Below are 16,540 nucleotides of genomic sequence, written 5' to 3' on the forward strand. Positions count from 1 at the left end.
TAATTAAAGAATGGAGGAAACGCTTTGAAAGTACAGTCCATTCTGTTTAACAACAGTTCATGAGTCTGATCTTCATTTTTGTGATTTACAAGAATAATGTGGTGTGCAGTGTGTCTCTTAGAACAGAAATTGTTCTGTACAGTTTGAGTAGACAGAAACTGCCTGAGATGACATCTCTTGTAACAGGGAGAAACACCCTACACATGACATACTCATTTAGAGAAAGGTTTACTTTAGTCTTCTAAGAGACTCTTAAAATTTGTGACTGTTCTACCCACCTCCACCACAGCTAGATGTTTCGGGCACATGATTTAAGCACATAGGATGTAAAGCCATGATATGTAACTAGGCTTGCTTCTTTTAAACCTTTATTTTTCAAGGCTGGCAAAATGTTGTGATAAATCAGTCACATTTCAGTGTAATGTATTTATTTTTGGCTCAGTTATTTTGCCCAATTATTTTACCCCTGATTTTCTCTCCAATTTAAAATGTCAAATTATTTTTCCCCTCACTGCAGCAATTCCCCACACCGCTACTCAGGAGTACTGAAGGTCACACAACCAAGCCAGCTTCTTCTTCTAGACCTAAATCGAGAGCGGGTGTCAGTGAGATACGGAAATCTGTAGGACAAAGGCCAGCCCTGCAGGTGTCCACTCTGAGCTCACTGGGAACCTGACCGGTTTTGCCTCCCTAACCTGCGGGAGCACCAGAGCCAATGTGATACTCCCTCTAGAATCCACAGTGAAGACGGTCAGCTCCGCACAGCCAGGACGCAAACCTGCGCTCCCCTGACTGTATGACTCACCCTACACACCACACAAACGTGCCTTTACCAGGGAAGACACCGGGAACCCACAATGCTTTTCTATTGTTGATTGAGCATCTCCACATGACTCAATCGCAACTGGTCAGAATCAACCGATAAACTAAAAGTGGTGGAACCTTTTGCATAATTAACAGGTAGTCCAATGAAGAACCCCAGCCAAATATTGCAAGGGATTTATTAATATTTTGGAACCCCTGAAAAATAAATGTAATCTCAGTTGCAAGCCATGCTTTCAGATAGATCCAACAGGTGTTCAACTTGTTATGCCAAAGAGGGAAGTCAGGAAGAACCGTGCCAATTTATGTTAGATTATACAGTTCATAACATAATAACTGTTTTTATATTAAGCTTTTAAAAGTGTAGCAAGAAAATTACAACCGTTAGTTCCAAAATATTGGGAAAATGACCTTCACAGTCCCCTCAGACAGACAATGGGATAGATAACAAAAACAGCCAGGACTTCCTCAATCTGCCTTCTCTATTCCTCATCAGAACCCATCCTGTCAATGTTCTGCTCTAAAGAAGGGCCACAAAGTCATGTCATACAAATAACAAACATAAACACCACTTCATTTCTACTGAGCCCAGTTCTTCTTCATATTCAGTGCTGCTCAACGCTTTTCCAATTAGACTAACACTGTGTGCCTTTCCCTTCCATTCCATTCCGTACAAGATTTCAAAAGCCTTCCCGATACTCCCTATTAAATTTCCTGTTCCTTCAGTTCTCTCTCTCTCTCTCTCTCTCTCTCTCTCTCTCTCTCTCTCTCTCTCTCTCTCTCTCTCTCTCTCTCTCTCTCTCTCTCTCCTCTGCATCCCCAGTAAATCAAAACATTAGACAGAAAACAAGTTGCAGATCAAAATATGCCTAAATAGATAGATAGATAGATAGATAGATAGATAGATAGATAGATAGATAGATAGATAAACAATGTTCATTTACAAATAGGCATAAAAGCACAGGTAGTTATTGTAGATACTGTAGACACATGGTTAGATGTACAGTACACACAGACATAAAGAAACATCATGAATACATCTTACACACACACACAGATAGCACTTAACCACATACACATGTAGATGGTCAAACCAGATAGATACTGTGGTCAGACAGATAGATCTGGACACATGTAAATAAAGCTACGCAGATGGACAACAAGGGAGGTGTGTAGTGTGGTCATCTGGCCCATCACACATTTAGACACAGACACGTACAGATAGACAGACAGCCAAAGAGATGGACAGACAGGGTAGGTGTGAGATTTATACATAGACACAAACCCTCACAGATACAAAAACACAAAACAGATCAATATGTAGACACACTGACAGATAGATAGACACAAAGATAGATAAATAGATAATATGTATACTGTATTCAGATTCACAGACAGAAGCAGATGGATGGATAGAGACATTGAGATACATCAACAAAACTCAGCTCCATATATAGACACACAGATAGCTAGATAGACACACAGATTGATAAATATGTATTCTGTATACATAAACATACAGATAGGCATACAGAGAGAAAGAGTTAGATAGCTAGCTAGACAGCTAGATAGATAGATAGATAGATAGATAAAACACATTGAAATATGTATACACTATATGCACAGATGAAATATGCACACACTAGTTTCACAGCTGTGGCGCACACACACACACACACACACACACACACACACTCACATAGAAAGGCAGATTTCTCTGTCTCCGGCCTCCTGTACTCACAGATAGTCCGGGATCCTATGCAACCCATGGTTGTGTTGAGGTGAGTGTGATCCTGTCCTTTCTTAGCAGCCAGGTAATATCCAATTGGTCAGTGATAATATTCCTAAACCCAGGCCTGACATTCTTTTCTTCTTGTCTTCTCCTGTGCTCCAGGTGGGGGTTGGGAAGGGGGGGTGGGGGTGGGGGGGTGGGGGGGTGGGGGTGGAGTCCCTTCATCTTCCCTCCACCTTCTCCCGAGCTCCCTTGCACGCCATGAAACGTGGAAAACGAGCCAAGCACACACACCCCTTCTCTCTATCTCTATCTGTCTCTCTTTCTCTCTCTGGGTCTTGACTGTCTGTGTTTTGGTTTTAGTATGCCTGTCTACTGTTTGTCTGTCAGTCTATCTGAGCCTCAGTCAGTAATAAAAACAGCCCTAATCTGTCTGTCTGTCTGTATGCGTCTCCGTCATTGATGAAAATAGCCCTCTCACTCTCCCTCCTTCTATTGATTTTAGTGTCTGTCACTTTGCGCGTGTGTGTCTGTGTGTCTGTCTGTCCATTTGTTTATCCGGCAGTAATACAAGTTCTCCCTCGTCCTTCTTCTTCTATCTATCTATCTATCTATCTATCTATCTATCTATCTATCTATCTATCTATCTATCTATCTATCTGTCTGTCCCATCAATAAAATATATAAACAGCCCTTTTCCCTTATCTAACCCTCTCTTTCTCCCTCCCACTCAGCTCTCTCTCTCTCTCTCTCTCTCTGTCCCTCAATCTGCTTGTGTATGGGTGAGCATAATATCTCCCTCTCTCTGTTCTTTTAAATATGTCTCTGATCCGTTAGTATGATATGAATCTTTCTCTCTCTTGCTCTCTCTCCTTTACTCTCTCACCTCCTTCCGCTTTATTTTTCAATTTTTCTGTTAATTCCTTTAAATATTAAAGCTATGCAGGGTGCCTTCTCTCTCCTCTCTCCCTTTCTTGAAGAAAATAAAAAGGAGGAGGGGAGAGGGGGAGGAGGAGAGGGAGAGGAGGAGAGGGAGAGGGAGAGCCAGCAACAGAGAGAAGGTGAAAAGAAAAAGAAACAAAACAACCAGGCAGTTATCTTTTGTATCTTTTTCTTTCTTTCCCTCATTCTTTCCATCCCCTTTATTTAAAATAGATTTCATAGATTAGAAACTGGTGCCATTGTGGCTGAAACGTGTATTGAGAATCCTATTGAGATCTGTGCCAATATGGCTGTCATAGGGTGTAATTTCTAAAGCAGTGTGTCACTCTTCTTCTTTTCTCAGTAGAAAATAGATAGATAGGCAAAGAATAAATTAGCCCCCAGTGTTGTGTATTGCAACCAGCAGTACTTGTACAGTATGGTATCCCTTTACATTGAGTTTCAGTATTGGATGGAAATTATCACTTCCTCCTTCCCTCCCTCCTCCTCACCCACACTGAATGACACAAAGGACACCCCCTCCCTTTCTTTTCTGTGTGTGTGTGTGTGTGTCAGTATCTTTCTACTTCTCCCTCTCTCCCTCTTTCCTTCCAAAATGCTTATTTGTAATGATAGTTGGTATATTACATCTCTCTCTCTCCCTTCCCTCTATCACTCCCCCACCCTCTGTCCCGTGTTTACAACCTACTTGTTTTTTTATAGATGTGGTCCCAGAGAGAGATAGTGAGAGAGAGAGACAGAGAGAAATTATAAGATTGAGCAAAGCTGCTACATTGTCTTCAGTGATCCCAATTAGCACGTGAAACAAAGAAAAAGAGAGCCGTGAAATACTGTTGGTAAAAAGAAATATACCCAGTCATCTCAAAAGCTGTGTGTGTGACACACACAGAGAGAGAGAGAGAGAGAGAGAGAGAGAGAGAGAGAGAGAGAGAGAGGGAAAGGAAAGTAGAGTCACTCTGCAATACTAATAAGCTCAGATGCTGTGAAGCACAAGTTAACATTCTGTTGATGACAAATAGGGAGAGGGAGAGGGAGGCATGAAGAGAGAGGGAGGAAAAAGAGAAGGACTGAAAAGGACTAAAAAAGACTGCGAGAGAAACATAGGAGAGAGGAAAGAGATAGGGAGAGATGATTCCTTTAAGTGTAGTTCAACACAGTGAAAGCATGGTAAAGCATAGGTATGCATTGTAAAGCACAGAGAGATATGGAAAGCATATTTAAAAACAAACCATGGTAAAATAACCCTTATAAAAGTGTCCCATAGTAAAAGCATTGCAAAGTGTAATAAAGCACAGCGAAATCACAGTAAAGAATGGACAGAGAGGTGTGGTAAAGCATAATAAAAAAATGTGGCAAACCATGGTAAATTATTGTAAGTGCACAGTATAACCATTAGAAAGGCATTGGGGGAAACTCCTGTGGTAAACTTGTATATATTATATATAATAGTGTTGATGGAGAGCCACACTTTATTTTTCATATATATAAAAACCGTTTGTCTAATTCTAATGAAATTTGTTAAGGCTCTTGTTAGCAATAGTTCTTATATATCATAATCCTGTTTGTTTGTCTTTCTGTCTGCTTGTCTGACTGTCAGTGGAGGTTAAACAAATACTGTGAGCACGCTGGAGAGCACTGTGGCTGTGGGAGGATGTTTTCCTATTCAACCAGCTCAGGAGACAGACAAACAAGGAATTGATAAAGCGGGGTCAATTTTATCTTGTGTAGAAGAGGTGGATGTTCTATTGTTAGGAAAGCAGAGTGTAAGCATAGTTCACAAAGTTCAGCTTCACAGACACACAGTTAGGTAAATTATATAAGACATGCACTTGAACGTGAGAGTGAGAAAGCTTACCTGAGTATCCTCTCCTGATAACAGAACATCGACGTACATGACTGCTTCTCCCAGAATATTAGGTAACTTGTCATTGTTTGATTTCTGTTTATAACTCAAACTCGCATTCAAACGTTAATGTTTAAGCTATATTTGGAATACTGGAATCAATACATTAAAACTTACTAACAGACATACTATTTGTTTCCCAAAATGACCATCTCCAGTAATACAATGTAGAGGGCAGGACTGTGGGCTGAGGAGACTCCATTACTTAAACCCTGATTAATGACTGCTGGGTTGAGATGTTGTATTGACACACAGCTCTCATATTGAATTCAGATGAACACAGGACTAGGTTTTCAACCAGCTTTATATCTGCTTAAATCTGATTAAATTGGAATGCCATTCTTTCTTTTGATATGGATAGCTCTGACTTTGTATTGTATTGTATTCTTTCTTTTCTTTGTTTTGTAACTTATGCACTTTTTTGACCCCCATATACAGCAATAATGAGCCCCCACACACAAACACTGAAACAATGTATTCCCACAGGCACACACTCACACACACGTTTGTATTCCTATACTTGTGGGGACTTCTCATTGACTCTCTCTATATTTTTATTTACTATTTCAAACTCCAGTCTAGAAAAAGGCTTGACTAAACTTGATAAAACTCCACACAGGGTGAAAGTCAACAACAAACTAAATATTTTGGCACTTTTAGTTTTTTTAGTTATATTTAGTTCTTAAAAAGGTGTTTTACAAAGTAGGGATGTCCCCACAATGTTGTTTTTTTAATCTTTGTGGGGACGTTTTCTCCCCGCAGGCACAGACTCACACACTGACAGTGCCTATGCTGTGATGCTGGCAGTGCTGTTATTTTTCTCTGTCCCCCATTTTCTCACCTCATTATTTGCATGTGAGTTTGCAGGTACAAAAACAGACAGCTTGTGAGGAGGTAGGAGGCAGAGAAACACAATCTGTACAAAACTGAGAGGAGAGACTGGAGACCCATAATGATTCAAACGGTGCAACAGAGTTTCAATCACTGTGCTTTTATATATTATACAGCAGTGGCACCACCTCGGCAACGGTGTCCCTCTGGGGGCAAGTGACATCTCTTCCCACGCTCGACCTCAGAAAGGAAGGTTCTTCAAGAGCCAAAGGGGCAGCATACATGCTCCCCTATCTTGGAGGCTGATCAATTGTTCCTGCTGGGGGCTACATACTGTACATGCTCCCTGAGCCAGGGGAAAACTTAATATCCTTTACTGACAACTCGCTTCACCTGTGCCAGTGTTCCTCTCTGGCCTCTTTGCAAGTTCATTTCAATTTTTCTTTCAGAATTCCTGTCACCCCACAGAGCTCTGTCAGGGAGGTCTGGCACTGCCAATCTCCCTAAGAGTAGGGATTCCTTGTCAGTCGAGGCGACTTCTAGCTTATTCCAGCCCTTGCACCTGTTCCGTGAATTACTAACAAATTAATTCGGACAGTTCCCCTAACTGCTCGAGAAATTGGTCTAAAAAGCTCCACTTTATTGGATGAAATAAACTGCGGGATGTAATAAGAAAAGCGTATTTCATTTTAATATTTCAACGAGCAGGTTGGAGAAGAGTGACATCCCACTAGCAGCTTTGTTAAACTTCTAATTCAGAGATCCCCACAGCCATGTTCAAAAACAGCACTTTATTGAGTAAATGTTACAGTTTTTATTGATCGCTTAACAATATCCTACGTTACCAAAACAGTTAACAAACTAATCAAAAAGGCCTTGTGGTTTGCAAAACTTAAAAAATCTTTTCTTCAAAATGCAATAATGCTTTGAAATTACAAAATATATGTTTCAAAATCAAATATTCGCTTCAAAATAATACATATGTCATCAAATAAAAAGCTCTCATTATCAACCATTTCACAAAGGTGCAATAAATTCAAAATATAAACATCAAAATGTTTAACTCTTTTTATAACTTTTTTCTCATACCATTTCTGCTTGTTTACTCTTCTTACTTTATTGGAAATTGTGTAATGCGACCGTACATGTTACCTAGAAGTGTACATGTTTCTTTTTCAGTAGACTTAGCCCCAGATGACCCAGACATCACTGAAAACACAGTTTTCTATAATTACAACAGAAAACAAACTTTAACAAAAAAAAAGGGATTTTTCCAGGTATTCAACATCCACTGTCTGATTTCTGACAGGCCACACGTTCTCATCAAAATTGTGGAGAACCCTTGACATGCATCTGAGGTGATGTCTTGACATGCCTCCTCCATGGCCTAGAGAAGTGTTGCTTGCTCATGGGGATTGGAGTCAGACACTTTCCAGCACCAGGCAGTCAAAAATCTTCTATGGGGTTCAGGAAGGGAGAGTAGGGTGGGAGAAGCATACACAAGCAGAGGGTGGAAGCTGACATTGTCTCATACAATAACAAAGTTTGTCAGCTGACTAGAGGGGAGGCATGCCTTGATTTAGTCTTTTCAAATAACGAAGACAGAATAACTAAAACAGAGGACAGAGAACCACTGGCAAACTCAGACCACAACATGGTCTCATTTGAAGTGTTTTTTAAATCCCCAGAAGTAATGACTAAAGCTAAGGTTTACAATTTTAGAAAAGCAAACTATGAAGGTATGAAACAGAGACTAACAGAAGTAGATTGGAGTAAAATAGAGAAAACATCCACAGAAGAAGGATGGTTGTTCTTCAAAAATGTAGTACTAGAGGCGCAAAACAATTACATCCCTAAAGTAGACAAATCTAAATGTAAAACTAAATTGCCAAAATGGTTTAATAGATCAATTATAAAAAATATTCATCGAAAAAAGGCATTTTACAGGGCATTAAAAAAGGACCAAAAAGAAAGTACGCAGAAAGAGTACACAGAACTGCAAACGCAAGTCAAAAAGTAAGTTAGAAAGGCCAAGAGAGAAATAGAAATAAACATTGCTAAGGGAGCTAAAACCAATTCCAAAATGTTTTTCCAATATTACAACAGCAAGAGAACATTCAAAGAGGAGATTAAATGTTTAAGAGATACAAATGGCAAAATCGTAGAGGAAGAAAAAAAAAATAGCAAATATGTTAAATGATTACTTTTCACAAGTTTTTACAAAGGAAGATACTGACAACATGCCCCACATGTCATCCAGTTCCTATCCAGTTTTAAATAACTTTAGCATAACTGAGGCAGAAGTGTTAAAGGGACTAGGAGCTCTTAAAATAAACAAATCCCCTGGGCCGGATGAGATCCTCCCAATAGTACTCAAAGAAATGAAAGAAGTAATTTACAAACCGCTAACCAAGATCATGCAGCAGTCTCTTGACACAGGGGTGGTACCGACAGACTGGAAAATTGCAAACGTAATACCGATCCACAAAAAGGGAAACAAAACTGAACCAGGTAACTACAGACCAGTAAGCCTGACTTCTATTATATGCAAACTTATGGAAACTATAATAAGATCCAAAATGGAAAATTACCTATATGGTAACAGGGTACTGGGAGACAGTCAACATGGTTTTAGGAAAGGGAGATCGTGCCTAACTAACTTGCTTGATTTTTTTGAGGATGCAACATCGATAATGGATAATTGCAAAGCATATGACATGGTTTATTTAGATTTCCAGAAAGCTTTTGACAAAGTCCCGCACAAAAGATTAATTCTCAAACTGAACGCAGTTGGAATTCAAGGAAACACATGTACATGGATTAGGGAGTGGTTAACATGTAGAAAACAGAAAGTACTGATTAGAGGAAAAACCTCAGAATGGAGTGTGGTAACCAGCGGTGTACCACAGGGATCAGTATTAGGTCCTCTGCTATTCCTAATCTACATTAATGATTTAGATTCTGGTATAGTAAGCAAACTTGTTAAATTTGCAGACGACACAAAAGTAGGAGGAGTGGCAAACACTGTTGCAGCAGCAAAGGTCATTCAAAATGATCTAGACAAGATTCAGAACTGGGCAGACACATGGCAAATGACATTTAATAGAGAAAAGTGTAAGGTACTGCACGCAGGAAATAAAAATGTACATTATAAATATCATATGGGAGATATTGAAATTGGAGAAGGAATCTATGAAAAAGACCTAGGAGTTTTTGTTGACTCAGAAATGTCTTCATCTAGGCAATGTGGGGAAGCTATAAAAAAGGCTAACAAGATGCTCGGATACATTGTGAAAAGTGTTGAATTTAAATCAAGGGAAGTAATGTTAAAACTGTACAATGCACTTGTAAGACCTCATCTTGAATATTGTGTGCAGTTCTGGTCACCTCGCTATAAAAAAGATATTGGTGCTCTAGAAAGAGTGCAAAGAAGAGCGACCAGAATTATTCCGGGCTTAAAAGGCATGTCATATGCAGACAGGCTAAAAGAATTGAATCTGTTCAGTCTTGAACAAAGAAGACTACGTGGCGACCTAATTCAAGCATTCAAAATTCTAAAAGGTATTGACAGTGTCGACCCAAGGGACTTTTTCAGCCTGAAAAAAGAAACAAGGACCAGGGGTCACAAATGGAGTTTAGAGAAAGGGGCATTCAGAACAGAAAATAGGAGACACTTTTTTACACAGAGAATTTGTGAGGGTCTGGAATCAACTCCCCAGTAATGTTGTTGAAGCTGACACCCTGGGATCCTTCAAGAAGCTGCTTGATGAGATTTTGGGATCAATAAGCTACTAACAACCAAACGAGCAAGATGGGCCGAATGGCCTCCTCTCGTTTGTAAACTTTCTTATGTTCTTATCTGTCAGATACGGAGGGACTATGTTTTTTGAGTATCATAAAGCATTCTCTGCAAAAGCAGCAGCGATATGAGCAGCTGATAATCACATCATCAATTTAGCACAACCTGATCCAGATGTATTTAACAGAATTTTTGGTGGTCTAAGAGCTAACGCATGTGGGGTCTGCACTTCAACAGCTCACTCAACATCCCTCTGCCCTAAAGCTGCAATTGCATCAACTTTTTCGGCACCCGGTTTTTCCGCTAATTCATACAGGTCTTCAATACCTAATCCTATACATTCTTCATCTCCCCTCGATCAATCCACAAGGAAAGACAAATACGGGCGCAGTATTAGATTTTCAGGAGGAAGACAAATCTGCTTGTACTGTAGGATACAGATCCTCGTACTCTACAGGTTGGGCATGTTATGTAACTTTTTGTTTACAAAGCAGGATTAATCCTACTCCATTCAACCAGGACTGGATCATGGCGTTCATAGTGCATGAAAAGAACTCTCTACATCTGGCACCAGCTACAATCAGACTATATTTGTCAGGAATTCAGCATCAATTTCGCTTGATGTCCATCAATTCCCCAACTCTATTATCAATTCCAGCGGTTCGTCTCCTTTTACGAGGAATTTCCAAGTGCTCTCCGGCTCATTCTTCTGCTCGCCTGCCTATTTCTATAGACTTTCTCAGTAACTTGATTTCAATTCTGTGCCATGGCTGTTTTTCTCCATTTGATGATTTAACTATGGAAGTCACATGTCTATCTGCATTTTTCGGGTTTTTGAGATGTTCTGAATATACATTTCCTTCTATTGCCAGCTTTCCTACCCTCGGTATCCGCTGCAGTGAACTCAAGCTCATCCCAGATTCTCATTTCATCTTATTTCTTTGCATTTCAAAAACAGATCAACTGCGGCAAGGACAATGTATTCAGATTTCTAAGATCAACTATCCTCTGTGTCCCTTCACTTCCATGTTGAAGTACATTGCAGAACGCAAGGCCATTTCATCCTCCGACCCTTTGTTTATCAATTCAAGCCAGTCCATTGTATCAAGGCATTGGTTTTCAACACACCTTTCCACCATGGTGTCCAGAGCAGGTCTTCCTTTGCAATTCTACACTCCTCATTCATTTAGAATAGGGGCAGCTACATCAGCTGCAAAAGCCAACATTAACCAGCATTTAATTAAAAATATGGGGCGCTGGATTTCATCAGCAGTTGAAACTTATATTCGTTCTTCATCATCTGAAATATCCTCTGCACATCAATCTATTGCTAGTATGTCCGGAGTGGGGATGACCTTTCTGCCTGAGCCACCAAAGATTTCCCCCTAAGAAATAAAATTAAAAGAAAGGTTTTTCTTTCCACAGTGCAGAGGGTCTTCACATAGTCATTAGGGTACAGTCTACTAACCCCTTTGTCACGTTAAGTATTTGTTTTCTTTCGTCTAGATGTTTCCTCTTTTCTTCTTATGCATTGGCGGTTGTCTTTTTCTTCTTCACGTTGCGTCAGCGGGGAGCCGGGGGTCCATCTTTTGGAGGGTTAGTGATTCCACTTTCTCTAACCCTTTCTTAAGCTCCTCTTCATTTACCTCATAGAGGAGGGTTCTCCATGAGTCAGAGGGGACCCCCGGCCAAACCCTTCCATCTGCATGTATGTTTCTTTTGGGATTCTTCTTTCAGGTCTGATGCCTCTATGTGAGGGTCCCCAAGCGATGGCATCCCTCGTGTTTGTCAGGTCTCCTCAAAGACGATGGCCCCTCTCCTGTTTGTCGGGTCTCCTCAGTGACGGAACCCCCCTTCTATTATGTTGGGCTTTGAAGAGGCGGAACACCACGCATTATATGTTTTAACAAATGCTAACTTTATCTTTTCTTTCCGGTTCGCAAGCCTCTTCATATGTCGGGTCACCTCAAAGACGGTGGCCCCCCTCCTGTTTGTCGGGTCTCCTCAGTGACGGAACCCCCCTACTGTATATGTCGGGTCGGGAAGAGCCGGAACCTCTTTTGTGTTAACAACACTAATTCATGTTTTTCTTTCCGGTTTGCGAGCCTCTTTGTATGTCGGGTAACCTCAGAGACGGTGCCCCTCTTGTATGTCGGGTCACCTCAAAGACGGTGGCCCCCCTCCTGTTTATCGTGTCTATCGATCAAGTAAATGTTGGGCCTTGAAGAAGCAGAACCCCTCTCTCCATGTGTATATGTTTACTAACTCTGTCAATAATCACTATCAGGGGCCATAGCTCCGCCCCGTGAAATTGCACATGTTAACTTCAGGAGAGGTGAAAGGGCAGGGGAGAGGAGAAGGTGGAGGGGGAGGTAATAGAAGTTAACCAATGAGGCCTCAGTGCTGGAACAGTAGAACCCAGAACAGCTGCGTGACTGCAAACTGACACTTGAAGCTGGTTACTGTCATCGATTCAACCTGCACAACCACAACTGATTCAGCACAGAGTCTTAATGCAGGAAATGGAGGTACAGTACCTTGAAAGAGTGTTTGCCCCCATCTGATTTTCTTCATTTTTGCATATTTTTGACACTGAATGTTATCAAATCTTCAACCAAAATCTAATATTAAATAAAAGGGACCCTGAGTGAACAAATAAGTATCAAAATGTTATGTTATTTCATTTATTTATTAAAGAAAGTTATGCAACACCCAATGCCCCCGTGTGAAAAAGTAATCGCCCCCTTACACTAAATAACTGGTTACGCCACCTTTAGCAGCAATAACTGCAACCAAACGCTTCCTGTAGTTATTGATCAGTCTCTCATAGCGCTGTGGAGGAATTTTGGCCCACTCCTTCATGCAGAACTGCTTCAACTCAGTGACATTTGTGGGATTCCGGGCATAAACTGCTAGTTTCAGGTCCTGCTACAATATCTCAGTTCAGTTTATGTCTGGTTTGACTAGGCCATTCCAAAACTTTAAATTTCTTGTCTTGCTGCATGACCCAGCTGCGCTTCAGCTTCAGCTCACAGATGGATGGCCTGACAATCTCCTGTAGAATTCTCTGATACAGAGCAGAATTCATGGTTCCTTCAATAACGGCAAGTTGTCCAGGTCCTGATGAAGCAAAGCATCCCCAAATCATGACACTACCACCACCATGCTTGACCATTGGTATGAGATTCTTACTGCAAAATGCAGTGTTTGTTTTTTGCCATTCATAACAGGGCCCATGTTAGCCAGAAAGTTCCACTTTTGACTCATCTGTCCATAGATAATTGTTCCAGAACTCTTGAGGATCATCCAGGTGCTTTTTGGCAAACTTGAGACGAGGATTCACATTCTTCTTAGTGAGCAGTGGTTTCCGCTTTGCTACTCTGCCGTGAATCCCATTTTTTCCCAGTGTCTTTCTGATAGTGGAGTAATGAACACTGACCTTAGCCGAGCCGAGAGAGGCCTGAAGATCCCTGGATGTTGTTCTAGGGTTCTTTGTGACTTTCTGGACGATTTTACGCCTTGCTCTTGGTGAGATTTTGGCAGGACGGCCACTACATGGAAGAGTCACTACTGTCCCAAACTTTCTCCATTTGGACAATATGGCTCTGACTGTGGTTCGGCGGAGCCCCAGAGCCTTAGAAATGGCTTTGTAACCCTTTTCAGACCGATAGGCATCAACAACTTTTTTCCAGAGGTCTTCAGGAATTTCTTTTGATCGTGGCATGATGTTCCTCTAGAACCTGAGTGCTGACAACTTCACTCTAATGGTAAGGGCCAAAGTTAGTCAGATTGATATTGGGCAGGGCTGGCCCAAATCAGGCCTGATTGGTAACCAAGGTTTTCAAACAGCTGACCCTAATTATCCCTTTAATTGGGTTGAGTATACTAGAGGAGCAATAACTTTTTCACACCTGAAGATTGCATGTTTGATTACCTTGCACACCAGACAAATGAAAGAAGCACCAAACTTTAGTGTCATTTTTTCTCTCAGACTCCCTCTATAACCCACAGAAAGATCTGACCAAATTCAATATGACATGCAGAAAATCAGACGGGGCAAATACTTTTTCACAGCACTGAATATGAGATCAACATAAAGAGCTTGCTGGGAAAAGGGAAAGAGGAAGGAAGACTGAAAAGAAAAAAGATACTGATGTAATATATAAAGAAAACAGGAAAAAGAAGTGAAGTCAAATAATAAAGATGACAGAGAAGTAAAGTAAAACATATACAGACAAAGGACTACAGATAGAGGGTGCTAACCATCTAAAATAATAGATGGAATGCACCCTATATATTTAACTAGAAGAAGAAGAAGAAGAAGAAGAAGAAGAAGAAGAAGAAGAAGAAGAAGAAGAAGAAGAAGAAGAAGAAGTCATCTTAACCTGTTAAACCCCCAGCCTCCCACAGGCATTTCCGCCTGGAGGGCTATGACCTTAAATAAATCACATTATCTTCCAAAGTATAGACAACACAGGCATGGTTCATGGTTTGAATTCAAGGTAACCCCCTGGTCATTAGGACTAAAACCTCAGATTTTATATAAGTCTTATTCAGTACCACACTGGAAGGAGATAACAAGAAAAAAACATTTTAAAAAAAGAAACACTTTTCATTTGTTTATATTCTATCATCATTTTTTCACCTTGTAGCACATGAAAAGAGCCAGATTTTTTTCCAGTGCTTCCTCAACATGTATACTACACTGGATAAGCCAGTGGCCAGTCATGCACCAGTCCTTTATAGCCAGTCATACACTAGTTTCTTGAGCAAGATCTAAAAGGGAGGTTACCTTCTGGCACCTCACATGCTATATATTGCCACATGAATTAGATTTTGTAATCCTCTTTTTTACTTATTTGTCCAATATTTCAATCAAAAGGTGGCCTTTGTGTAGAGCTTTGGGGTGCCCGAAATGTATCCATGATGAGTATGCATGACAAATACTCTCAGTTCATATGCCACAACTGTCATGCACATTGCTCTCACATAACTATGTGTTTGTGCTGGAGAATGCTGCTACTGAGATTTTTTTGTAGCTCAGAATTTTCAGTACCTGACTGTATTTTCGTTACTCACTTGCTTGAAAGTATGTAAATGTGAAGAAACAAAATAATGAGTTTTTTTTTTTTTTTTCAAAATAAAGTGGTTACACTCATTCAAGCACTGCTGACAGGTGAACATATGTTGATTATTGGATAAAGGCATCTGCTAAATGTCTACAATAATAATAATAATAATAATAATAATAAAATAAAATAATAATAATAATAATAATAATAATAATAATAATAATAATAAGATTGCAGACACCTTTGCTGCTCTAAATCAGGCTGCCAGACTGAAAATACCTCAGTTCCTTTCATCTTTACTTTGATTGACATGTGGCAAACAAAGGAACTGAGTGAGTGATTGTTGGAGCAGACAGACAGCTTATCTTGAAAGGTTAATAAAAATAGAGTCAAATGGTTGCATTGTCTATACCATTTACATAAAATGCATATGTGCAAAATTACAAATAATAATAATAATAATAATAATAATAATAATAATAATAATAATAGTGTGCTTCCACTATACTTACAAATCCTGAAGAGGCTCCAATCCATCTTCAAATGCGCTGAATCAACGCTCTCCAACCCAGAAAGTAATTTTCGCTGTCACTTTCAGTATTATCCATCGCCTCCAAAACTTCAAAAAGACTGAATCGACTTCTTTTGGGATGCTTTGGAACACTGCTTGCCATTTCGTTCGATTTTATAAATTTTACAAATTGAAAAATGATCAGAAAATGGTAAGAAACCTTGATCCTATGTGCATAACACTCGCTTGCAAATGTGTGTCTTGTTTACGTACGCACATCGATTACTCTTCAATGGATTAGGCTACAAACAAAGTCAAGGTATGAATGGACAGCTTGTGACCTCTCCTACAATGTGATCAGGGAGATTTCACCATCAACAGATACGCGTGAGACCAGAGCAGCAAAACGCACAGCTAGTCGATCAGAGTTGTTTTTGTACTAGATACATTGCGAAGGGAATATCTCAGAGGTGAAATGGCAAATTCGAAAAATTCCTTCGCTGTTTGATGGTAGGAAAACAACATTTTTGATATTGAGTCAGGTTTTTTTGCTGTTTTGCTTTTGTAATAATATTATGGATGATTTTTGAAATATAATGTGTAATTGCAGTACCGATGTTCCTCCCGCGGAACAGGGGGGCGTAAGAGGTTAATGCAGAAGAACAGGGTGACTGACCAATGACTGCGTAACCTCCAGGGAGAATCCGGTATACAATCCCATCGAAGAGAATCCCATTGGGAAAGAGAGTGGCCATGATCTCAACAACAAGATGACCAAATGCAGCTCCTAGAGGGGGGAGGACGGGAGATGGGAGAGGGAAGAAGAGAGAGGGGAGGGGAGAATAGAAAATACAGAAGAGAGGAATGGTGAGATGAAAGAGCAGAGGGGAGAAGTTAGTAGGAGTTATATCATTGTACCTGCACATTG

General features: G+C 40.2%; 2 protein-coding genes across 3 annotated transcripts in view; both read right to left on the reverse strand.

Moving 5' to 3' along the window:
* LOC121296155 (protein FAM131B-like) overlaps nucleotides 1-2,698 on the reverse strand; it is a 71,632-nt gene extending 68,934 nt beyond the window's left edge. For both annotated transcript variants that reach the window (XM_041221410.1, XM_041221409.1), the window contains exon 1: nucleotides 2,564-2,698. Coding sequence is in view for 1 of the 2 variants with exons in the window: in XM_041221409.1 (XP_041077343.1) it covers nucleotides 2,564-2,591 (28 nt within the window). In the remaining variant the exon portion in view is untranslated. The remainder of the gene's footprint in view (nucleotides 1-2,563) is intronic.
* An 11,884-nt stretch (nucleotides 2,699-14,582) lies between these two features.
* The window catches only part of LOC121296711 (chloride channel protein 1-like), a 29,662-nt gene continuing 27,704 nt past the window's right edge, over nucleotides 14,583-16,540 (reverse strand). The window contains 2 exon segments of the mRNA XM_041222479.1: nucleotides 14,583-14,593; nucleotides 16,226-16,399. Coding sequence (XP_041078413.1) covers nucleotides 14,583-14,593; nucleotides 16,226-16,399 — 185 coding nt within the window.

The sequence above is a fragment of the Polyodon spathula genome, chromosome 21 (genome assembly GCF_017654505.1).
Source record: "Polyodon spathula isolate WHYD16114869_AA chromosome 21, ASM1765450v1, whole genome shotgun sequence".
Classification (NCBI taxonomy): domain Eukaryota; kingdom Metazoa; phylum Chordata; class Actinopteri; order Acipenseriformes; family Polyodontidae; genus Polyodon; species Polyodon spathula.